Here is a 25,506-nt window from a genome sequence, read left to right as displayed (position 1 = left end):
TACTCCAGATGAGGGCGCACCATGGAGCGATACAGGGGCATATTCCTAGCATCCTGTTTGCTTTTTTGGCTGCCACTGCACATTGGGTGGAAGATTGCATCGTATTGTCTACAATGACACCAAGATCTTTCTCTTGGGCACTAACCCCCAAGGTGAATCCTAGCATCCGGTAACAGTGATTTAGGTTATTCTTCCCAATGTGCATCACTTTGTATTTGTCCACATTAAATTTCATCTGCCACTTGGATACCCAGTCTTCCAATTTCCTAAGGTCTAACAGCAATTTCTCACAATATGCATGCGTTTTAACAACTTTGAACAGTTTAGTGTCATCTGCAAATGTAATCACCTCACTCGTCATTCCAATTTCCAGATCATTTATAAATAAGTTAAATATCAACTGGTCCCAGACTGATATCACACTTACTGTTCCAGGACTCAGGAAGCCAACATCTATGGTCTGTGCTTGTTGAAGTAGCAAAAGGTGGTATATCAAATCCACCCCTCTTTTAATGTGGTGGGGAAGGAGTGTGGGCAGACCATGCTGCAGGTATATGTCTGAGAGCTGGGGAATATGTTCCTGAAGGGAACAATAAAGAGAGGCTAGGAGTTTATGCCTGAATTACAGCTGGATGGGAGAAAGAGACCTTGAGGTCAGAGATCTGGGTGTTTTGCTGAGAATTAGGGAGACTTGAGGGGAAGAGAAAGCTTTGGGATGGGAAGAGTACTACACAAGGTAGGAGAACAGAGAATGGAATGGGGGCAAGGGAAGAAGGCTGAGAAAGTTTGAGGTTGAACTCACCAGGGGAGAGGTAGGGTTCTAAACTAAGTTGAGCTGAGAGAAAGGGTCCTGGGAAATGAAAGTGATATTGCTTAGAGAGTTGAGCTCAAGGAGGGAACAAGTTGGGGGAAGAGTTCAAACCTTTCCCTACGAAAACATTTGAATGTGTTCAAGGCTTGTTGGATTCCCTTTGAGAATCCCGGAGAGGGTGGGAGCCAGGAGGTCTTGAGCATGCACAGATGCTCAAGGCCCTTCACCAGCACAGACCGTAGGTGTTGGCTTTCTGAGTCCTGGAACAGTAAGTGCGATGTCAGTCTGGGGCAGTTGGAGCTGGTAGTGAAGGACAAAAGTGCCTAAGCCACTGTTCTTCAATTCTCCAGCGCTGCCGTGGCCTCCTCTGTACTGTTTTTTGTTTTTTTTTGCCACCCCCTTTTGAAGCAACTTCCTGTTTATGCTTGAGTGGACCGTGGCTAAGGAGGCCGCCTGGGCAGCACAAGAGAATTACTCCTGCGCTGGTGACCTTGTAGTTTTCTTCGAAACCAGTTGGGGAGAACATTTGGTGGAGCAGAGTGAGAAAGAAGGGAGAGATGCTGAATAGGAGGGGCAGAGAGGAGAGGAAGGGATATGGTGGCACATGGATGGAGGGAAGGGGAAGAGATGGTGCACATGGATGGAGGAAAGGGAAAGAGAGGGAAGAGATGGTGTACATGGATGGAGAAGAGGGGAAAAGCTGGAAAGATAGATTTGAGATGGAGGCAGAAAAATGGGAGAAAAATGAATATGAAAATCATTGCCAAAGATGGATGTAGTGCAAGATGTGAAGAACAGGAAAGAAACAACAAATGCATAAGGAGGCCTTGGAAACAGAGTTAAGAGCAAAGAGGGAGCAAGATGATAAAAATAAATAAATAAAATCGCCAGTTAACTAAGGTAACAAAAATGTTTTTATTTTAAATTTAGTGACTGAAATAGTCAATTATGAAAATTTACATCTGTTTTTATAATTTGAATTGTTCAGGAAGAAATGCATTTCTTTCTATTTCTTTTGTGATGTAATGTGTGCAGAGTCTGGATATTAACATTTCATTTGTGTACAGTACTTATAATTTGTGGGTTTGTATTTGAAAAAGGATTTTCTGTTTTCTGCATGTGTGACTGAGGCCAAGTGTTCTGGTGGGGATAGAAGTTCAGAAACTTTGGTTGGTGTCGTGGCCCCAAGTAGGAAAATATTGTCAGCTTTCCTTCAGCTCTTTTGGACTCGAAACAGCCCCAACTGAAAAATTAGTGATTACTTATGGCATTACTTATGACACTCACATACCCAAATTTCTAATCTTGGTTTATAGTTGAGTCAACCTTTTCTCCTCCTTTTTTTGGGGGGTAAAAGGTTACCTCAGTTTATATTCTGATCGGTTTATAATTGAGTATATACGGTAATGCTTATTTTGACGTCAGAAAACTACTTTACTTACAGGTATACCCATTCTGCCAGGCTCACCAACAGAACCAGCAATTCCTGGTACTCCCACCTCTCCTTTTTCACCATTTTCTCCAAGTGGCCCTCGGTCTCCAGAGTCACCCTAAAATTTAGCAAAAACATACTTCAGTCTATCTCCTTTTAATTGTATGAGAAGAAGTCAGCAGTGATGAAAACTTGAGTGTAAGAAAGCACAATTACTTACAATAACAGGTGTTATCTGGAGACAGAAGGCAGATATTCATCACAAGTGGGTGATGTCATCAATGGAGCCCCGGCACAGACAGCAAAAGGTGCACCTGCACTTTAAGAATTGAAAACTTAATACTGCCCACACCACGCATGCGCGAGTGCCTTCCCACCCGATGCCAACTCGCAAGGTTATCAGTTCTGCCCAAGTGAAGAAGCCAATTAGGGGCGGTGGCTGGGATGCGAGAATATCTACCTACTGTCTCCGGATAACACTTGTTATGATAAATAACTGTGCTTTATCCTAGGACAAGCAGGCAGCATATTCTCACATGTGGGACTCCCTAGTTTCAATGAAAGGGATGGAGGGAGAATTGGGTTCCAAGAAACAGAAAATTTTAGTTGCCTCGCAAAAATCTAGACCTAATGTCTGATACGAGAGTGTGGAGGCAAGGGAAGGAACCTAATGGAAAAAAAGAATAGAGGAACTCCATGCTCTACTAGAAGTAAACGGATGATTCTGAGAGAACCTATATGCATGGAAACTGAAAAATAATAAAGGGCCTGTTAAAGTCAGTTGAATCTAAATATAGGCGATGGAGACATCAAGAAGGCAGACACTGCTTCTCTTCTTACATTTTATTTTATTTTTTTTTTTAAACATGGAAAGAATCTAACTTAACCGGCTTTACACCCATGTTAGATTCCCCCACTAGTCTTTGCGTGATCGAGTACAGACAACAGAAAAAACATCACCTTAAAGGCTCTACACCCATGGTGGATTCCTGTCACAGTATCCCGATGAAAAATCATTGATGTTGATGTAGAATCTCGGTTTGATGTCTTTTGAACCTATACTGATGCTCCAAAATAAGCAGCGATGCCATCTATGACAAAACATTAATTTCCTTTCTTATGCGAGTGTGCAGTGGAGTCCATAGGAAAATAAAGTTCAAAGACTGCTGGAAATTAAGAAACTTGAGCTGGAATGCTGTGCCATGGCTAAAGGCAAATTCATATTTTTGATAAAAAAAACTTTTGGTGCCCCATATGAAAAACCTTCGAATCCTCAATGCAGAGCCTCGGTGTTTATTTTACTTAGCTGATGTTCTTCTTTACATCACCTACATAATAAAAATGTGCATGAGTCGAGTCTCTTTCATTTGAAAGGAAACTCTGCAATGAGAGGGAATAGGATGAAGTTAAGAGGTGATAGTCTCTGGAGTAATCTGAGGAAATACTTTTTTACAGAAAGGGTGGTAGATGCGTGGAACAGTCTCCTAGAAGAGGTGGTGGAAACAGAGACTGTGTCTGAATTCAAGAGGGCCTGGGATAGGCATGTGGGATGTCTCGGAGAGAGAAAGAGATAATGGTTACTGTGGATGGGCAGACTAGATGGGCCATTTGGCCTTTATCTGCCGTCATGATTCTATGTCTAAGCTTTGATGAATTATCTTGATGATTTAAGGACGATCTTCGATGCAGGATCTCAATGAGATGAAGTACAGTGGTGCCTCACACAACGAACTTAATTCGTTCCAGGAGCAAGTTTGTTATGCGAAAAGTTCGTTATGTGAAACGCGTTTTCCCATAACAATACATGTTAAAAAAAATAATTCGTTCTGTAGCATAAAATATGCTAAGGTGACATAAAAAAAGATAAATTTTTGGTTACTATTTTTATTTAGATACATCTAAAAACATAATTGTTTTTTAAAACAACACACATTTTTTAAATTTAAAGACAGACTAAGTAGAGTCTAATTTTACAGTGAGAGAGGGCAGAGTCTCAGCGGCAAAAACTGGGACTTAACTGTTCATTTTTTTTTTTTTCTACCGTGTTTCCCCGATGATAAGGCAGGGCCATCAAATAAGACAGCCCCCCCTTTTTAGAAAAAAATGTAAAATAAGGCACCCCCCCCCCCGCAAATAAGCCACCCACCGATACCTGCGCTTACCCGAATCGGGTGGTACGGTGGGTGACTCCGTGTGGTCCCTGGCACCCCCGACACGATCGGGGCAAGAGGGAGCTCAAGCCCTCTTGCCCCCCCGACCCCCCGACACGATCGGGGCAAGAGGGAGCTCAAGCCCTCTTGCCCCCCCGACTCCCCGACACGATCGGGGCAAAAGGGAGCTCAAGCCCTCTTGCCCCCCCGACTCCCCGACACGATCGGGGCAAGAGGGAGCTCAAGCCCTCTTGCCCCCCCGACTCCCCGACACGATCGGGGCAAAAGGGAGCTCAAGCCCTCTTGCCCCCCCGACTCCCCGACACGATCGGGGCAAAAGGGAGCCCAAGCCCTCTTGCCCCGCCGATTCCCCAACTCCCCGACAATATCGGGCCAGGAGGGAGCCCAAGTCCTCCTGGCCACGGCGACCCCCTAACCCCACCCTGCACTACATTACGGGCAGGAGGGATCCCAGGCCCTCCTGCCCTCGACGCAAACCCCCCCTCCCCCCAACGACCGCCCCCCCCAAGAACCTCCGACCGCCCCCCCAGCCGACCCGCGACCCCCCTGGCCGACCCCCACGACACCCCCAACCCCCTTCCCCGTACCTTTCTGTAGTTGGCCGGACAGACGGGAGCCAAACCCGCCTGTCCGGCAGGCAGCCAACGACGGAATGAGGCCGGATTGGCCCATCCGTCCCAAAGCTCCGCCTACTGGTGGGGCCTAAGGCGCCTGGGCCAATCAGAATAGGCCCGGGAGCCTTAGGTCCCTCCTGGGGGCGGGGCCTGAGGCACATGGTCGGGTTGGGCCCATGTGCCTCAGGCCCTGCCCCCAGGAGGGACCTAAGGCTCCCGGGCCTATTCTGATTGGCCCAGGCGCCTTAGGCCCCACCAGTAGGCGGAGCTTTGGGACGGATGGGCCAATCCGGCCTCATTCCGTCGTTGGCTGCCTGCCGGACAGGCGGGTTTGGCTCCCGTCTGTCCGGCCAACTACAGAAAGGTACGGGGAAGGGGGTTGGGGGTGTCGTGGGGGTCGGCCAGGGGGGTCGCGGGTCGGCTGGGGGGGCGGTCGGAGGTTCTTGGGGGGGGGGCGGTCATTGGGGGGAGGGGGGGTTTGCGTCGAGGGCAGGAGGGCCTGGGATCCCTCCTGCCCGTAATGTAGTGCAGGGTGGGGTTAGGGGGTCGCCGTGGCCAGGAGGACTTGGGCTCCCTCCTGGCCCGATATTGTCGGGGAGTTGGGGAATCGGCGGGGCAAGAGGGCTTGGGCTCCTTTTTGCCCCGATCGTGTCGGGGAGTCGGGGGGGCAAGAGGGAGCCAGGCGGAGAGAGGGCAGTTAAGCGCAGTGCCTGCGCGGAAGGATGCAGCTCGGGTGACTTCGTTGTGTGAAACGAAGTTCGTTGTAGGGAGCAAGACATAAAGTTCGTTGTGCGCAGCGTTCGCTGTGCGAGGCGTTCGTTATGCGAGGCACCACTGTATGTTGATGCCTTGATGAAGAATTTGTTTTTGTTTTTGATGTGCAGACATATGATGATGCTTCAACTATACTCGATGCTCCGATGAAGATAATCGCCGCTGTTTGGATTGGGAGCATCGGTGTCCACCGGATACAGACTGACATTCTGAAGATGAACGTCAACAATGACTTGAAGAACAGAGGCTGAAATGGAACTGATGTCTTTGGTACCGCTCCGATGAAACACTCCATCAAAAAGCAACTGATGCTCTGTCAAGAGTAAGTAGGTCTTACTCGATGAAAATGATGCGAAGCAATGTGCATAAAGTCATCAACCCTGGAACCAATGTCTTGCACCGATACCTGAGACTGAGCGGGTATCTTCGGTGCTTCAGGGATATCCTGCACAGATACCTGAGACTGAGCAGGTATCAATAGTGTTGCAGGGTGTCGAGGGGTAGAAATCCTCAAAAAGGATGCATGCCCAATAGGAGACACAACCTGCACACCGATGTCAATGTGGAATTATTCCTTGATGATGTATCCATTGATGTAGACGCCGCAGTACTGAAGAAAAACTGTTACATGCTAGGAAATACCGCATAAAGTTCAATGATCATTCATGCTATGATGTAAGAAGAACCTGGAGAAAGTACCATTGTTGAATATACTACACTTAGCATGGATCAGTACCGATGCAGATCGATGTATGAAGAGGAGGCACTGCATTTCAAAATAATATGTAGAACAATACACGATGCAGTTCAAAATGACAATCTGCATCGATGTCCATTGATGAAGAGGAGGCACCATGACCATGTAACATCAAGTGGTATGAAAGGTGCCATAGGTGTTAATGTGCTTCAGAAATGACAACCTCTACCGCCCAGAAAGCAATGCAAACCAAAAAGGTTGTACATGAGGACCCTGGAGAAAAGCATATGGTACAGAGAGCCATCCACTGATTTGCATGTCCAACAACAACCATCGTTAGATCTGGATAGTTTCGCTGATTTGCTGGGTGTCCAAATCGCCCTGTGGTAAAGAAAAAAGTAGCTTGCAATAGTGAAGCCAACCAAAGGATTTCATAGTACGAGGCCAAATAGCAAGCCAGGTTTCTTCAGTAAAAGTGATTTGCAAAGCTGTGTTCCATTTGTCAATGGAGTCTGGTGGGGTGTGGTAGCATTTAGATTGTATGAATTTATACCATTTGGATGTTTGTCCTTTTCTGGAGTTATACAAAAATAACATAGAAAATAAGTCAAGAAACTTATGTAAGGAGGAGGAGTCTAAGAAACTAGATTTAAGGCAATGGTGTAGCTGTATCCAATTGAAGTATTGTGATGGGGGTATTTGAAATTTGGCCCTGATGTTTGAAAAGGAAATCCATTTATCTTCCATAATTAGGTGGCCCACATTCCATATGCCTTTTTGTTGCCATCCTTTCCAAACAACCACTTCTTTATTAATTTTCACTCTTGGATTGTACCATATTGGGGCCAGAGTAGAGTCAGCCCATCTTTTATCAGTGAGAGATTCTAGAAAGGAGATGGCCTGCCATGTGCTAAGTAAGATTGGATTTGTTTTAGCAGTTGTAGGGAGAGCTGAACCTGGAGCATGTTGTAAAATAAGCGGGTTAAGTAAAGTGTGTTTCAGATGTAGCCACTTGGGAGTTATGGTAGAAGGATTATCAACCAGCCATAGAGTGCCTTGTGTCATCAGGAAAGCAAGATGGTAATCTTGAAAGCTGGAAAAATTGACACCACCCTGGTCTCGAGAGCATTTCAATTTTTTGAGAGTGGATTCTGAGTTGTTTACCCTGCCACAAAAATTCTACAAGGAGTTTTTCTAAGCGAGTATATACAGAGTGGAGAAATAGTATGGGAAGCATGCTAAGGACATAATTAACTTTAGGAGTAATCATCATTCAAATGGTAGAGATTCTGCCCCACCAGGAAAGATTGAGAGGGGACCATCTTCTCGTACAGGTTTTGACAATGGAGAATAGAAACTCAGGGCTTCTTTTATGAAGGTACACTAAGCGTTTTAGCACACGCACCGGATTAGCGCGCACTATAGCGCGTGCTAGCTGAAAATCTACCTCCTGCTCAAAAGGAGGTGGTAGCGGCTAGCGCGCATGCCAATTTAGCGCACGTTATTCTGCGCATTAAGGCCCTAATGCGCCTTCGTAAAAGGAGCCCTCTGTATTAAGTTGTAATGTAGATTCAATAGAAGATCCAAAATAAATTCCAAGGTATTTCATTTTATGAGGGGACCATATGAAGCCAAGGGAGTTAGTTTCGGTTTGTGAATCAATATAGTTCAGGGGCATGATTTCTGATTATGTTATGTTTAATTTATAACCAGAGGCCATAGCTATACCGGGTTACATTTACTTCGTCGAGACAGAGAGGGCAGGTTAGGCGGAGGGGTAGCGCTATATATTAAAGAAGGCATCAAAACCATCAGAATCACGGATGTTAAGTACACCGGGGAATCCCTCTGGGTGAACCTGGCCAGAGGGAGAGAAAAATGCCTGTATCTTGGTGTAGTATATAGACCTCCAAGACAACCGGAAGACAAGGACACGGAACTAATCGAAGACATAGAAAATATCGCTCTACGGGGGGACGTTGTACTAATGGGAGACTTCAATATGCCGGATGTAGACTGGAGCACACCTTCAGCAACAACCAGCGGCAGCAAGAGGCTATTAGCCTCCATAAGGGGAGCACGCCTCAATCAAATGGTAATGGAGCCCACTAGGGCCCAAACGATCCTTGACCTAGTACTCACCAATGGGGAAAGCGTCTCAGAAGTCTTCGTGGGAGATAAGCTAGCCTCCAGCGATCATAACATGGTATGGTTCCACCTGAGGAAAGGTTTCCATAGATCAAACACTAAAACAAAGGTACTCAACTTCCGAGGAACAGACTTTGCACGCATGGGAGTTTTCGTCCATCAGGCGTTCCAGGACCAAACTGAGACAGGGAATGTGGAGGATATGTGGTCATCCCTGAAATCTGTCATACACGAGGCAACCGGCCGTTACATAAAATCATCACATAAACGGCGAAGAAAAGACAAACCCCAGTGGTTCACCGCAGAGATCTCACGTCTCGTTAAGGAGAAGAAAAACGCATTTGCTTCCTTCAAACGCACGGGGAAAAGCGAAGATCAACTGCTACACAGGATCAAGTCCACAGAGGTCAAAACGGCAGTCAGGGAGGCCAAACTTCGAGTGGAAGAAACTCTAGCAAACAACATTAAGAAAGGGGACAAATCCTTCTTCCGGTATATCAGTGACAGGAAAAAAAACACAGACGGAATAGAACGCCTGAGAAAAACGGACGGGAATTACGCAGAATCGGATCCCGAAAAGGCCGAACTACTGAATGAATACTTCTGCTCGGTCTTCACCTGCGAGGCGCCAGGGTCTGGCCCTCAATTGAAGCCACAGTCAAACACAAAAGACCCGTTTCGGAATTTTAAATTCACACCCATCGAGGTTTACTTTGAGCTAACAAAACTCAAGGTGGACAAAGCCATGGGACCGGACAATCTGCACCCCAAAGTGCTCAGGGAAATAGGTGATGTCCTGGCAGAACCGTTAGCCGTGCTCTTCAATCTCTCACTGAGTACAGGGACAGTCCCCTTGGACTGGAAAACAGCTAACGTTGTTCCTCTGCACAAAAAGGGTTGCAGGACAGAGGCTGCAAATTACAGACCGGTGAGTCTGACATCGATAGTATGTAAACTCATGGAAACACTGATCAAACGCCAATTGGACACGGTCTTGGACGAAGGGAATCTACGGGACCCCAATCAACATGGATTCACCAAGGGTAGGTCCTGCCAATCAAACCTCATCAGCTTCTTTGACTGGGTAACAAAAAGACTGGACGAAGGAGATTCACTGGACATAGTGTACCTAGACTTCAGTAAAGCTTTTGACAGCGTCCCACACCGCAGACTGTTAAACAAGATGAAATCGATGGGGTTAGGAGAGACTCTAACGGCATGGGTCAATGATTGGCTGAGTGGCAGACTTCAGAGGGTGATGGTTAACGGTACTTTCTCTGAGACATCGGAGGTGACCAGCGGGGTGCCGCAGGGCTCGGTCTTGGGTCCGCTCCTCTTCAACATATTCATAGGAGATCTGACTCAAGGGCTTCAAGGTAAAGTAACATTATTCGCCGACGACGCCAAACTATGTAATATGGTAAGCGAGAGCAATTTACAAGATAGTATGGCGCAGGACCTGCATACAATGGAATGCTGGTCCTCAACCTGGCAGCTGGGCTTCAATGCTGGGAAGTGTAAGGTCATGCACCTAGGTAGCAGAAACCCGTGCAGAACTTATACCTTGAACGGGGAGGCCTTAACCAGGACTTCAGCGGAACGAGATTTAGGAGTAATCATTAGTGCAGACATGAAATCTGCCAATCAGGTGGAGAAGGCTTCCTCAAGGGCAAGGCAGATGCTGGGTTGCATCCGTAGAAGTTTCGTCAGCAGAAAGCCTGCTGTCATAATGCCATTGTACAGGACCATGGTGAGACCTCATCTGGAATACTGCGTGCAATTCTGGAAGCCACATTACCGCAAAGACGTGCAGAGGGTCGAGTCGGTCCAAAGGATGGCCACCAGAATGGTCTCAGGGCTTAAAGGTCTCTTGTACGAAGCAAGACTAAACAATTTGCAGCTCTACACTCTCGAGGAACGCAGGGAGAGGGGAGACATGATTGAGACGTTTAAATACGTCACCGGACGTATAGAAGTGGAAGATAACATTTTCCTTCTCAGAGGCCCCTCAACCACAAGGGGGGCACCCGCTCAAACTCAAGGGCGGGAAATTTCACGGCGACACCAGGAAGTATTTCTTCATGGAGCGAGTGATTGATCAATGGAACAAGCTTCCAGTACAGGTAATCGAGGCCAGCAGCGTGCCAGATTTTAAGAATAAATGGGACGCCCATGTGGGATCCCTACGTGGGTCAGGGCAAAACATTGGCTAATCTTAAGGGGAGGGTCTATAGAGTGGGCAGACTTGATGGGCCTTGGCCCTTTTCTGCTGTCATCTTTCTATGTTTCTAATTTATTCCAGTACATAGGAAGTGAATCTGGTGTGACATATAATAAGACATCGTTAGCGTAAGCTGATAGTTTAACTGAGAAGGAGTCCACATGAAAGCCCCGGATTCTAGTATCATGCCTGATTGCATCAACGTGGTAGAAACATCGGTTATAGAAAGGTATGCATCAACTAGACTTGATGCTAATATGCCACCAATGCAAGTAGATGGAGGTATTGATGTATACTGGCAAGTCCCAGTCATTGAAAGTCCAACTCCAGACCTATATGTTGAAATAAAGTACAAAAGAAAATTTTTGACATTAATCAATAGTATTTATCTTATTCTAATCTATAGCCCCGGAGTCAGATACAGTTGGAGAGGGCGAATTGAGTTAGAGTAGAAACAAGGCCGAAAATCCATCGATGATCACGGTATGAAGTAAGGATAGAACTTTGCGTGAGGGCCGTTGAACTTCGAAAGAAGTTTTTTATTTTAATAAAGAAAGTCCAAAATTTCTTTCTACTATTCTTCACTGATTTTTATAAGAAAAGTAAAGATGAAGAAACTGAAATACTTGAAAAAGTTTGTTAAAAAATTTGAAAGGCAAGGCAACTCAATGGAGAAACAAGAGATACATCTTCTTCACTCCACAGAAAATGAAAAATTGACGACCTTGCGAGCTGGTGTTGGGTGGGAAGGCAATCGTGTATGCATGGTGCGGGCAGTATTAAGCTTTGAATTCTTAAAGTACCGGTGCACTTTTTTGCTGTCTGTGCCAAGGCTCCATAGATGACATCACATACATGTGAGAATATGCTGCCTGCTTGTCCTAGGATAAATGGATATCCTGGTTCTTGGTTTTGGTATTGGTTCCGAGTGAAACACTTTTTTGAATCTCCCTTTAATTAACCTGAATCTATTGCTATGGAAAGTAATAATAATAAAAAAATGGGCCAATTCAACTTTTGAAACCTGTTGGCTGGAGAAAGAGGGGAATTCCCCCCAGATGTTTAGAAACACTGAGATGTCCAATATTTTCAAAGCACTTAGACACAAAACATTTCATAGGTTACCATGGTACTTTGTGAGTCTAAATGCTTTGAAACTGAGCCCTATTGGCACAAATTATGCCATACAAAGCTACTATTATATCTCTGTCTCTCTCTCTTTGCTTCTTAATCTTTGGATTTTTCTCAAAGAGAAATCAATCTGGCAAGATGATTCACACTGGTAGACTCTACTGCAAACCAGTTATATATGGATCAAAGATTGAAAGTGTCCTAAAAACCTGAATCAAAGTTGTGACTTGGTCCATATCTAATATTGGGATTGTTAAAAGCCCCTTAATCAAGGTAAAAGTCCAACGTTATTATAAAAGTAATACTTCGCTGTTTTCCTTTTATTTATTGTTCTTCTGCCTTTGTCTACAACCAATTTCCTTAAGAAATTGCAGGGACACTTCCGATTGAAAACAGAAGGAAGTCAGAAAGTGTTTGTATCAAAAAGTAAACTGACCTCACTTAAAACCTGTCTATGGAGATTGATCAAAAATTTGGAAGTTGCTCAGAGACGTGAAACTCTTCAGGGAAGGTATATACCTCCCCAGTATGGGTACAGAGTTTACCTTCCAGTTATTGCAGCTTTTTCAATAATGATCACACTCTAAGCCAGGGAAATTTAAAGAATATATCACAGTCTTTTAAAACTACTTCAAAAATGATGGCATTCTTTGTTTGTATGTTTCATGAAAGCAAACATCACTTGAAATAGGCGACTTATTATTACTTAGCTTTATGAAAAGTTTGGGGTCCCTGGCCCCGTTTCGTTTTTCTTCTTCAGGAGACCCAATTGTAAAAGTACTGAGAGTCCTTTAAAGCTTTAAATAACTATTTTGAATTGGTGATGTAAACACACCACTGCTGGAAACAGCTACCAATATGGGAGGTTTCAACTGCCAGCAGTTGAAAATATGGCAGTTGAAACCTCCCATATTGGTAGCTGTTTCCAGCAGTGGTGTGTTTACATCACCAATTCAAAATAGTTATTTAAAGCTTTAAAGGACTCTCAGTACTTTTACAATTGGGTCTCCTGAAGAAGAAAAAAGAAACGGGGCCAGGGACCCCAACTTTTCATAAAGCTAAGTAATAGCATTATAAGTCACCTATTTCAAGTGATGTTTGCTTTCATGAAACATACAAACAAAGAATGCCATCATTTTTTAAGTAGTTTTAAAAGACTGTGATATATTCTTTAAATTTCCCTGGCTTAGAGTGTGATCATTATTGAAAAAGCTGCAATGACTGGAAGGTAAACTCTGTACCCATACTGGGGAGGTATATACCTTCCCTGAAGAGTTTCACGTCTCTGAGCAACTTCCAAATTTTTGATCAATCTCCATAGACAGGTTTTAAGTGAGGTCAGTTTACTTTTTGTCTACAACCAAGCATTGTTTTGTATTCATAAAGGACCTCCTTACTGTTCTCTTTATTCTTAGTTTCATAGATCTTGCTATATCATCTTATCTGGTATCCTCTTAAGGGTTGATGTTCAAAATGATTTAAGGGCTTAATTTCAAAAGAGAAAAATGTCCAAAAAATGGCATAAAGTGGCATTTGGATATTTTGTTTGCTAAACAGCCATATTGCCATTTTCAAAACATTTTTTAGATAGTTTTCTATGCAGTTTGTCTGCAGAAAGTCTACATTTCGAGGTTGTGTGTTTTGGGTGTGATCAGCAGACTTATGCTTTGGATGCTTTTCTATACAAATGGCACATTATAGAAAATGTCCAGGGCAAAACTTGCACATTTGAGACTTAGGGCTCCTTTTACTAAGCTGCGGTAGCTTTTTTAGCGCGCGCTGCAGATTAGCGTACGCTAACCCCCGCGCTACGTGGAAAAACTAATGCCAGCTCTATGGAGGCATTAGTGTCTAGCGCACATGCTAAAACTGCTAGCGCAGCTTAGTAAAAGGAGCCGTTAGTAATGAATAATTGCCAAAAAGGTGGCCAAACTGACCAGATGATTTCTGTGCTTTGGCAATTCAGAAAAGGAGTAAAAACTGCATTGTTTGAGCGCGCTTTTAGTGCAAGCCATGCAATAGTATGAGGATATGAAGGTTTTTTTTCCTCTTCAGGCTGAGGGTTGTACTGTTATTGAATTGTCTTCTGGAGTATATGTTATGTGACAGTGTATAGATGAGCAGGTTTTTAAAATTTTTTTTTATTGTGTTTTATTCTTTGTTTTTATTACATTTTATTGTTTGTTATTTCGACTGATTTGCGGAAAGGCGGGTTATAAATAATTTTAAATAAATAAATAAATAAAAATTGGAGGCATGCCCTCCCTTACTCCCTCAGTGGTCACTGACCTCCCTTCTCCCCCCAACATGTGAATGAAACACTACATACCAGCCTGTATGACAGCTTTAGATGTTTTGGTCAGTCCTATTAGAGCAGCAAGCAGATCTCTAGAATAGCCTAGTGATCCGTTCAGTGGATTGCAGAGAAGGGAACCCAAGCCCATATTCCACTGGGCAAAAGAACAGTCTAATATCATATCCTTAGTCAAGAGCCTCCCAAAAAGTATAAATACATTTAGAAAAAAAAAAAAGAATTTAACTTCAGTCGTTCTCCATTTCTAAACCTTATATCTGTGTTAGTAACTTCACCTACACTAATAAACACCACTTGATCATCTCTAATAGTTTGGCATGAATGTGAGGTCAGACTATATTTAGGCATAAACTATATTTAGTATAGGAGGCATATACTATATATGGTATATACTTACCTTTGATCCATCTTTTCCTTGCATGCCTTCTTCTCCTGGTGGTCCTGGTTCACCCTGATTGTTTAAAATACATAAGTTCCATTACTACTTCTAAAGCATTGCTGCACATTGCAGGCATAATTTTATAAAGTCTTTTTTGTGTACATTTCTGCATTCTGAAATTTGACATGCTAAAAAAAAATCTGCCTGATGATTAAAAGAAGTTTCATGGGAATGGTTAGTGTCTTGATGTGATTTAGCATGGCATACCAAGAGATTCCTTGGGTGATACCCATTTTATAAAGTATGAAGACTTCTGTATTCTGAAATTTGAATAAAATACACAAGAAAAAAGCTTTACAAAATGGGTTATCACCCAGCCATTCCTTTGAATCTTCTTTTACCGTATTTTCACGCATATAACGCGCGCGTTATACGCGTTTTTACCTACCGCGCATACCCCTCGCGCGTTATACGCGTGAGCGCGGTATACAAAAGTTTTTCTACATAGTTCCCACCCCGCCCGACGCCCGATTCACCCCCCCAGCAGGACCGCTCACACCCCCACCCCGAACGACCGCTCGCACGCGCTCCCACCCGCACCCGCATCCACGATCGGAGCAAGAGGGAGCCCAAGCCCTCTTGCCCGGCCGACTCCCCAACAATATCGGGCCAGGAGGGAGCCCAAACCCTCCTGGCCACGGCGACCCCCTACCCCCACCACGCACTACATTACGGGCAGGAGGGATCCCAGGCCCTCCTGCCCTCGACGCAAACCCCCCTCCCTCCAACGACCGCCCCCCCCAAGAACCTCCGACCGCCCCCCCAGCCGCCCCGCGACCCCCCTGGCCGCCCCCCACGACACCCCCACCCCCCTTCCCCGTACCTTTGGTAGTTGGCCGGACAGACGGGAGCCAAACCCGCCTGTCCGGCAGGCAGCCAACGACGGAATGAGGCCGGATTGGCCCATCCGTCCCAAAGCTCCGCCTACTGGTGGGGCCTAAGGCGCGTGGGCCAATCAGAATAGGCCCTGGAGCCTTAGGTCCCACCTGGGGGCGCGGCCTGAGGCACATGGTCGGGTTGGGCCCATGTGCCTCAGGCCGCGCCCCCAGGTGGGACCTAAGGCTCCAGGGCCTATTCTGATTGGCCCACGCGCCTTAGGCCCCACCAGTAGGCGGAGCTTTGGGACGGATGGGCCAATCCGGCCTCATTCCGTCGTTGGCTGCCTGCCGGACAGGCGGGTTTGGCTCCCGTCTGTCCGGCCAACTACCAAAGGTACGGGGAAGGGGGGTGGGGGTGTCGTGGGGGTCGGCCAGGGGGGTCGCGGGTCGGCTGGGGGGGCGGTCGGAGGTTCTTGGGGGGGGCGGTCGTTGGAGGGAGGGGGGTTTGCGTCGAGGGCAGGAGGGCCTGGGATCCCTCCTGCCCGTAATGTAGTGTGGGGTGGGGGTAGGGGGTCGCCGTGGCCAGGAGGGTTTGGGCTCCCTTCTGGCCCGATATTGTCGGGGAGTCGGCGGTCCTTCGGGGTGGGGGTGCGAGTGGTCCTGCCGGGGGGGGGGGGGTGTATCGGACGTCGGGGGGGAGCATCAGGCTTTCAGGATGGGGACAGACCTTCAAGGGGGACAGGCAGACCTTCAAGGGGGGACAGACCTTCAAGGGGGACAGGCAGACCTTCAAGGGGGGACAGGACTTCAAGGGGGACAGGCAGACCGAAGGGAGTGAAAAAGCTATAAAATAAACCCACTAGCGTGTCAATGTGTTGAGAGGAAGAGGTGGTCTGGGAAATTCTGCTGAGAAAACTCCGGGGGAGTCGGGGAGGGCGAAAGGAGAGTCGGGGTGGCCAGAGGAGAGTCGGGGCGTGCGAAAGGACAGTCGGGCTGCATGCGCGTTATACCCGTGAGCGCGGTATACAAAAGTTTTTATACATAAAATCGTGGTTTCTGCGCGCTATACCCGTGTGCGCGTTATACACGGGTGCGCGTTATCTGCGTGAAAATACGGTAATCATTGGGTAGATTTGTTAGCTTCTCAAACTGATTTCTAAGTGTTTGCTTCTTATTCAATTCACCAAAAGCTCAGCATAAGATGGTACATACACTGTAATAACAGAGAATATATAAATGATACACATGATATATCATCTAATGGCAAAAAAATTGTGATTCCCCTTCCATGTTTCTTTATTTGCCATTTTAGTCTACTTGCATATATGGAAATAAGGGACAGCAATCAAGTTTTAGGTGATATCTTTTTACTGGACTAATTTAATGTATAGTTGACTGTCCCGTGATACACAAATACTATCCATTTCTCTCTAGCCCCCCCCCCCTTACCTATGAAAATATCCCAGCTATCCTTCCTGAGGCCCCCCCAAGGCATATACCACTCCATCCAACTTGCTATAGACCCCTCCCACCTATGGCACACACCACCCCATCCACCTTGCTTTAACCCCCCCATGGCATATACAACTGAATGAACCTTCTTTCAATCCTCCATCTCCTTCTCATGGTATGCATGCCCCACCTCATTCACCTTTTTTCAGCCTTCTACACACCATCCACCTTTTCCCCAGCCCCCCCCCCCACCCATACTCTACCCACTTTTTTTCTGGTTCCCTCTTCTCTCCATCCTTCTCCAGCACCATTACAGCGCAACAAGAGAGAGGAACTGCACAGTTGCACAGTGGGCTGCTTCGCTGCCATCCTTGGCCTGACTGTTCCATTGAGCCACATGGACCTTCATACATTGCATGGCTTAAAGGAGCAACTGGGGACTAGAGAATGACACGGGAGCAAATTTGTCAATAGTGAACTTATTTATGTCCCACTTTGAAGAACATTGGGTTTACTTATCTTCTGAATACCAACATGTAAAGGGCTGGTGGAGGTATACTGTTGACATTTTTTCTGTTTTGGAATGGAATAGCCACACAGAACATTTTGTTTTTGAGATAAGGCAACTAGAATTCAATGCAATATTCAAGGTGAAGTTGTACCAAGGAGCGATACAGAGGCATTATAACATTCTTAATCTTGTTTACCATCCATTTTTAATAATTCTTAGCATCTTGTTTGCTTTTCTGGCCGCCATAGTTTCAAGTTTACCTCGCCCTATCATATATTCAGGGCGAGGTACAATTCTAAAAATATTTTATAACAGTACACAGGGTAACAAAAAGTTCATATAACAAATACATGACTTTCAAAACAGATGGGACTAGTAGGGTAAATAGGATAGAAATGCACATTGGGCGGATGGTTTCAAAGTAATCTCTACAATGATACCCAGATCTTTTCTTGGGCGCTTCCTAGCATTTGTTTTGAATCTGTTCCCTTTCAGTTTTTCCGAATGCCCTCTTGTTCTTATATTTTTTGAAAGTTTGAAGAATCTGTCCCTCTCTACTCTCTCTATGCCCGACAGACCACAATATTCTCCTTCATTGTTCTAGTATGCATCCTCAGCATTTCAAGATGGGAATGCCATTTGGACAATTCTTACGATACAGGAGATTGTGCTCTACTACTTCTGATTATGATCAAAATGCTGTAAGTTTAAAGAAGAGACTGAGTCAGAGAGGCTACCCAGCTAATATTATTTCAAAAGCCGCTAAGCGGGCAAGATGGAACCATCGTGAGGATTTACTCCAATATAAAAAACAAGATAAGGAAGTACTTACCTATGTTATTAAATATAATAAACACACTTCCATTGTAGTTAATGTCATGAAACAACATCTTAATATTTTGACAGCGCACTCAGCCTTGAAGGATTTGAAGTATGTTTTTTTCATATACTAGAAATATGAATTTAAAAGATCATTTATGCCCGGCAGTGTTGCAGACATCTGATGGGATGAGGAGGGAGGCTCGATTTGGCCATAGATGTTGTGGCCAGTGCATGGCCTACCCAATGATGATAGAAGGCATAAGCTTTGAAGATGTTAAAACAAATAGGACCTTCTATCTAAGGACAGATATGTCATGTTCCTCAACTAATGTGGTATTATCTGCTCATCTGTCCCTGTGGACTTTATTATGCAGGATAAACTTCAAGGCCACTGCAAATCCGGTTGACTGAGCATCGCAATTGTGTCTCTGTAGGGAAAATGATAGAACTTCTTGTGGAACACTATCTCCAGCTTCAGCATAATTTTGCCTCTTTATGATGTCGAGTGTTGGAACAGCTGAAGTTGACAGCTCGACATGGTGACATCCGATGCCAGCTTCATCAAAGGGAACATCGCTGGATATTCACATTGTGTTCGGCTGCTCCTATTGGTCTAAATCACGTCATTGAGTGGAAGGCATTTTTATGAGAACTCTGATGTCAGCTGTTAAAGTGGCATAAAAAAGGTGGCTTCAACTTTGTGCCTTGTTAAAGCAGCCTTGTTGATATGTTGGAAGAGTTGATTTAACCACTGACAATGCTGAAAGCGAAATGGGGTTTCCCGTAGGGATTACAGGCACTTCGGATGAATCGGTACCTTCAATCGTGGATTTGAGGACACTTGTTTTCTTAGCATGAAAAGTAAAGTAGTGTGTTTTGGCATCAGCATGAGTGGAACAGACTACAGGACCATAGCTAAGTACCCTCTGGATGTGCTTGTGAATTTAGCCTTGAGACTAGTTGGGAAACATTTGGGTTTGAATTCTACTATTTTTTTCCCTACTTTATGCTGTTTTGTGCCTCTAATTGAACTACTTTCAACTGAAGTGGCTTCTTGTATTTCCACAATTGTTAATTCACATCTTCTATCTTTGCTAATTGTGCTGCTCCTATTGTTGGAAGAGGAATACAATTTGTACAAACACTGGTGGAGTTTTTTTTTAATGACGAATAATGACTAAAGGACTTACTTGCTTGGCAGTTTTTGTTGTTCTGATAAGTGCCTTGGTGTGAAGTGAGGTATTTTTTCTCCACCGTGTGTTGTGTGTTTTGATTCCTGTACCTCAATAGAAGAGGATAAAGTTGTATGTATATATAAGGGATTGTAATTATCCTGTTGGGTGTATATTGGTAATTGAAATCACTCATTATTATAATGTTGCCCAATATGCCAAAACTCCTAATCTCTGAAAATATTTCTTCATATGTCTGCTCATTCTGTCCTGGGGGAGGGTAGTTTAACCCTACCTGTATATTCCTTCCCTTCACACATTGAATTTCTATCCATGTCATACAGGATGTTTATTTTGTTTGATTCATTTCCCTCTTTAACATATAGCCCAACCCCCTTCCAATCTGATCTATTCTATCCTTACAATATAATTTGTACCCAGGTAACAGTGTCCCATTGATTGTCCTCCTTCCACCAGGTCTCTGATACCTCTATCATATCCTCCCCGAACCATTTCTTCTCCAGGCTGATTCAAAGTACCCACTGGTCCACTGTGATGAGTCCAATGCTGGTGAAAAAAGAGCAATCTGACTCCAATAGGAAGATTAGGAGACAGAGTCAGGGGGATAGTGGCAATGTTCCCTATAAAGGAGTCAAAAAGACGATTGCTGCTTGGACTAAATCTGACACCTTCTGAGTCTTTTGTTGCTTTGATTGTAACAACATTTAGTATTATAATAGTATGAATATTTGAATGGGGCAGAGTACCTTCTATAAGAAGACAAAGATGTAGAGGCCTGAGATTTAGATAAAGTTGACATTGTGTCTGTGTGTTTTTTAATTTGATCAGTGACCTCCTCAATCTTATCTCCAAATAAATCATAACCTTTGCAAAGAACATCGGAAAGGTACTCCTGCAGTGAGGTTTCAAGATCTGAGACTTAGTCAAGACAAACAGCACATTGCTATTGCCACTGCAGATGTTCAAGAAGAAATATCGAATGCATTGAATATGCCTCTAGCATATACTTTCTAGTAGTGAATAAGTTCTTAGATAATTGTTGAAACTCTTTAAGCTTCTCCTGAGGGAGGAATTCCTCAAAAGCTGGAAGTTGTTCAAGTAAAAATGTTAAATAGAGAAATAGAACTAGTAATCCAAGATTCTATATGTTAGCATAGAAGATTGAAAAACACGTTTACCAAACGGAGTCTAATGTTCTGGCTTCCCTTCCTGGAGGAGGAGAAGATCTTGAACTACAAGAACGTTTTAAAGCAGATCCACATCTAGAGAATGATGTTGAAGTTTTGTCCTCTCAAACCTGGATATTTCTGTATTCTATACATTGTGACAATTTTTTAGAAGCTACTTGGACTGACAGAGGGGTCTCCTAGTTCTTAAACAGGGTGCCTCTCATGACTTCATGTAAAGGCACTTTAATATAGTCATAGGCATTGGAATAGGGAGGGAGGGGGGGACACAGAGGCCATGGCCTCACCAAAAATTGGCAATTGAAAGTATGGCTTTCCCAACTCCCCCACCTACCACCTACCCGCCACTGTAATTTAAAATCTTCGGGCAGCCAGCAGCGCAATAAAATGAACCTGCCACTGTAGGCCTGCCCCAGAAGTCTTTTTTTCTGCAGCATCTCGTCTATGCGGGAAGGAGAAGTGCTGCAGAAAGAACACTTCCAGGGCAGGCCAATGGTGAGGCTCACTTCATTGCGCCATCGGCTGCCCGAAGATTTTAAATTACATTGGCGTGGAGGTGAGAGGTGGGGGAATCAGGAAGTGGAGTGAGGTTGTGCCACATGAACCAGTTGTGAGGGGTGGGGTGGGACTGGGGTTGGGAATGAAGGGAAGGACAAATGCTGCCTGGGCTGGTGTGGGGTTTGGAAAATCAAGAAGGACAGATATTGCATGGACTGGGTGGGGTTTGGAAAGGCATGGAAGGCCAGATGCTGCATGGGCTGGGGGTTGGAGAGGCAGGGAAGGATAGATGCTGCATGGGCTGGAGGTTAGGAAGGGATGGAAAGAGAGATGCATGGGTGGAGTAGTGGGAATGGAGGGAAAGAGAGATACTGGTGGGTGAGGGATGAGAAAAAGAGAATTGTTGGACACAGGTGTGTGGAGTGGGAGGGAATACATGGGGAGAGGAAGACTAGTTGGACATTATACACTGGGAGGGAGGAGAGATGACTCAAATAAGGGAGAGATGTCATATTCTGGAGAAAGGTGACGGAAGGAGGGGAAAGAGAGGTAATAATAATAATAACAGTTTATAAACCGCAGGATCGTGGAGTTCTATGCGGTTTACAATGATTAGAAATGTTACAGATTGAGTGAATAAACAAAGTTACAGATTGATTGAATGAATAAACAAAGTACAGATTTAGCGACAGGTGGTTCTTGCGCTCGGTTGTTAAGGACTAAGATTGAATAGGTTGGTTTCCTAAGTATTTCAGGAATAGATGTGTTTTCAGCCGTTTCCAGATGTCAGATTCTGGAGAAGGGTGATGGAAGGAAGGGAAAGAGAGATGTCAGATCACTGGTATGGGAAGGAGAGAGAGATGCCAAACCAGGGAATGGAAGGGAAGGAGGGATGAGAGATGCCAGACTGCAGGAAGGAAAGGAGAGAGATGCCAGACCACGGAAAGGAGAGAAGGAGAGAGATGTTAGACCACAGGAGGAGGGAAGGAAGGAGAGAGAGATGCCAGACCATGGGAGAAGAGAGAGATTCCAGGCTATGGGAAGGAGAGGACAAAGATGCTAGACCATAGGAGTGGGAAAGGGGGGAAGACAGAGATGTCTGACCATGGAAGAGTGAGAGAGAGGGATGGTACACAGGGATGGAGGGGAAGAGGAGATAGTGCACAGCAATGAGTGTGGCAGGGAAGAGATAAGAAATGCTTCTTAGATGGGTCAGACTTTTTCAGATAAGTGGTCTACTGTCAAACAGCTTTTGTAAAGCCATAACATTTGCCACTCCAGTAGAAGCAAGAATCCTTGCTCCATGCAATGTGTTATAATTAAAATTCAAGCACCTTTCCAGCGACGTTGTACCGCTGCTGTGGCACCTTGCTGAAGAGCTTATGAGCACATTTAAATATTTAGAAGCCTTTAAATATGATGATATTATTTGAGAAACTTGCCCAGTATTGATGAGAGGAGGGTCTTTTGTGTTTTGTTCTATTTTGAAAGATGGATGTAGGGCAGAAAGTGGAGGAGGAGAAAAAAACAGCAAATGGATAAGAAGGCCCTGGATACATAGTTAAGAGCATAGACAGAAGGAAGTGCAACCAGAGACTGGGAAAAGATGAAAACACTGGAAAAAGAGAAAAATAAATAATTATGAAGAAAAGAACAATAAGTAACGAGAAGGAAAAAAAAAAAAAAGACTTCAGTGTTTGAAGCACTGAGGAGATACCGAAGACACAGCTTCTAGGCTCCAAGGAAAATTTAGAACTGTCGGACCCACATGCCAACATCAGGCAGGAAGGCATTTGCACGCACATGACATGGGCACTGTCTAAAGATTTAAAGTGACAATGCACTTGGCAGTGTCTGTACTGTGTTCCATGGATGATGTCACCCACATGTGAGAATATTATGTCTGCATGTCCTCCGAGAAAGGAGAACATTCTTAACTCTTAGCTCTTATAAAGGCTACCATAATGCCAGGTGGAAGTTGCAAAACTGCCACTTCAACCTGGAAGTGTTGGGCTTGTGCTGCTTATTTTTTTCCACATGTACTATATATTTGTCAATTGCTTAGCTTGTTATATATACTAGTAAATGCATGTGTTCTCCTGCATGTCTTTATAGTTATGTGTTCAGCAAAGCTTGTTGTAAATACCACTGGAAATGATCAAGTTCTGACTTGGATATCTGAATTCTTATCTCAACATTCTTTATAAAATGAGCCTTTATATCAACCATCTTACTATTATCAAATTCAGAAAATCTAATAAAATAAGTAGGGCAAGACTTGTCTTTGTTGAACCTAGGCTGACTCATTCCCATCAAGGTGTCTGAATATATACAATCAGTTATTTTGGGGTTTTTTTTAGTAAAGAGTCAGTCACTTTTCCCTACATCATCTTCAGGCTCACCAGTTGAGGTCATTTAATGCTAATGTATAATCTCATTTTATGTAAACATCACTGATTGTCCAGTACTTCTTTTCTGTGAACTGCCCGGATCCTCTGTGGGTGGGCGGTATACAAGAATAAAACTTATGTTATGTTATTTACCTAAGGGGAGATGTAGCTTGATGAGCAGGACTTTCTCTTAATATTATTTTTATGCTCATTCTGTAAAATGTAAGCCTGTTATTGTGTGTTAGATCTGATTGTAGACTTGACCTCGAGTGGACCAGATGGCATTCACCCCCAGCCCTGGAAGAGCTCAAATATGAGAGTGCTAATCTGCTACTATTTATCTGTAACCTAGCATTCAAAATGACCATGATCCCAGACGATTGAAGGGTATTTAGTGCAACCAGGGAAATAGTAGATTCCTCCCAATCATCAAAACAACTTGACCCATTATTATCAAGGCAGAAGAATCCATCTGGCATGGAACCTCTATAAGGTCTACATCAGGGATCTCAAAGTCCCTCCTTGAGGGCCGCAATCCAGTCGGGTTTTCAGGATTTCCCCAAGGGAATATGCATTGAAAGCAGTGCATGCACATAGATCTCATGCATATTCATTGGGGAAATCCTGAAAACCCGACTGGATTGCGGCCCTCAAGGAGGGACTTTGATGATGATTTTAGAACCATTGATGATGATTTTAGAATGTTTGTCTTTTTAGTGGTACACAATATTTCTGATACCAATTTTGTTTAATTCCCTGTTAAATCAAGAAAGGTGATTCTCATGGTTAGCTTACCCTTAAACCTGGTTCTCCTTGTTCTCCAATATTGCCAGAAGGTCCGGCGTCCCCCTGTAATACAATATATGCTAGATATGAGATGAGATGAAAAAGAACTTTCCTCAGCTGTGACAAAGCATTAGTCAAGTTTGGTCTTTTAACTTGAAATAGTTCCATTAATACCTGTGTAATACCTATCTTCAAAATAGTGATGCAAATTTTAAATCCAAAACCTGGTCAGAGCCTAAAATCTATTAACAAAAAATTTTTTATTTCAGACTCCAAGCCACAATCCACTTATGAAATATTTTTAAATATCAGTTTATTGAGCCTCAGCTCCACCACTCCACCACATCAAATAACTTTCATAGTGGTGAGCTTTATGTGGTAATATCCTCACTGGCTCATTATTGTAGTAACATACTATTTAAACAATTTCTTATAAATGATCATGCTTTGTGCTACATAAACTCAGGACCTCTTTTACCGGCGGTTGCGGGAGGACCCTTGAAGAAGCGATATGCAAAACATGTCGGGTCCAACTCTCCTGAACCGACTCATTAAATTAAAAAAAATTAATGATTGATGAATTTATCCTAAAAAGAAAATTTGCTACTAAAGCTAAGTTTATTTATTTATTTGAATATGACTATGAATTGAATATAAGCACTTTAAAAGAGGTCCTGAGTTTATGTAGCACGAAGCATGGTGCACTTTATAAGAAATTGTTTAAATAATATGTTACTACAATAATGAGCCAGTGAAGATATTACCACAACTGCTATGAAAGTTATTTGATGTGGTGGAGTGGTGGGATTGAGACTCAATAAACTGATATTTAAAAATATTTTACAAGTGGATGGTGGCTTGGCGTCTGAAATAATAACTTTTTTTGTGTAATACCTATGACATACCTTTGCTCCAGGCTCTCCTTGAGGACCAGGTTCTCCCTCAGTACCAGGAGGTCCCTGTTGGATAAAAAAGTTGACATCACATGGGCCCAAAAATTCTACAAAAAAGGATTTATCTCAAAATCCTTTAAAAACAGAGTCGTAAAAGATATTTTTTTAACTGGAATAGTGCTGATGAGAAGCATGTTCTGTGTT

The 25,506-nt window shown here is 44.0% G+C and overlaps 1 protein-coding gene across 3 annotated transcripts in view; it reads right to left on the bottom strand.

Moving 5' to 3' along the window:
- COL24A1 (collagen type XXIV alpha 1 chain) overlaps positions 1-25,506 on the bottom strand; it is a 460,026-nt gene that overhangs the window by 109,234 nt on the left and 325,286 nt on the right. For all 3 annotated transcript variants that reach the window (XM_033916356.1, XM_033916354.1, XM_033916355.1), the window contains exons 34-37: positions 25,315-25,368; positions 24,419-24,472; positions 14,711-14,764; positions 2,254-2,361 (exon numbers count right to left, since the gene is read on the bottom strand). In XM_033916356.1, coding sequence (XP_033772247.1) covers positions 2,254-2,361; positions 14,711-14,764; positions 24,419-24,472; positions 25,315-25,368 — 270 coding nt within the window. The remainder of the gene's footprint in view (positions 1-2,253; positions 2,362-14,710; positions 14,765-24,418; positions 24,473-25,314; positions 25,369-25,506) is intronic.

This window comes from Geotrypetes seraphini, chromosome 12 (genome assembly GCF_902459505.1).
Source record: "Geotrypetes seraphini chromosome 12, aGeoSer1.1, whole genome shotgun sequence".
Classification (NCBI taxonomy): domain Eukaryota; kingdom Metazoa; phylum Chordata; class Amphibia; order Gymnophiona; family Dermophiidae; genus Geotrypetes; species Geotrypetes seraphini.
This window is presented reverse-complemented; position numbering and strand designations above follow the sequence as displayed.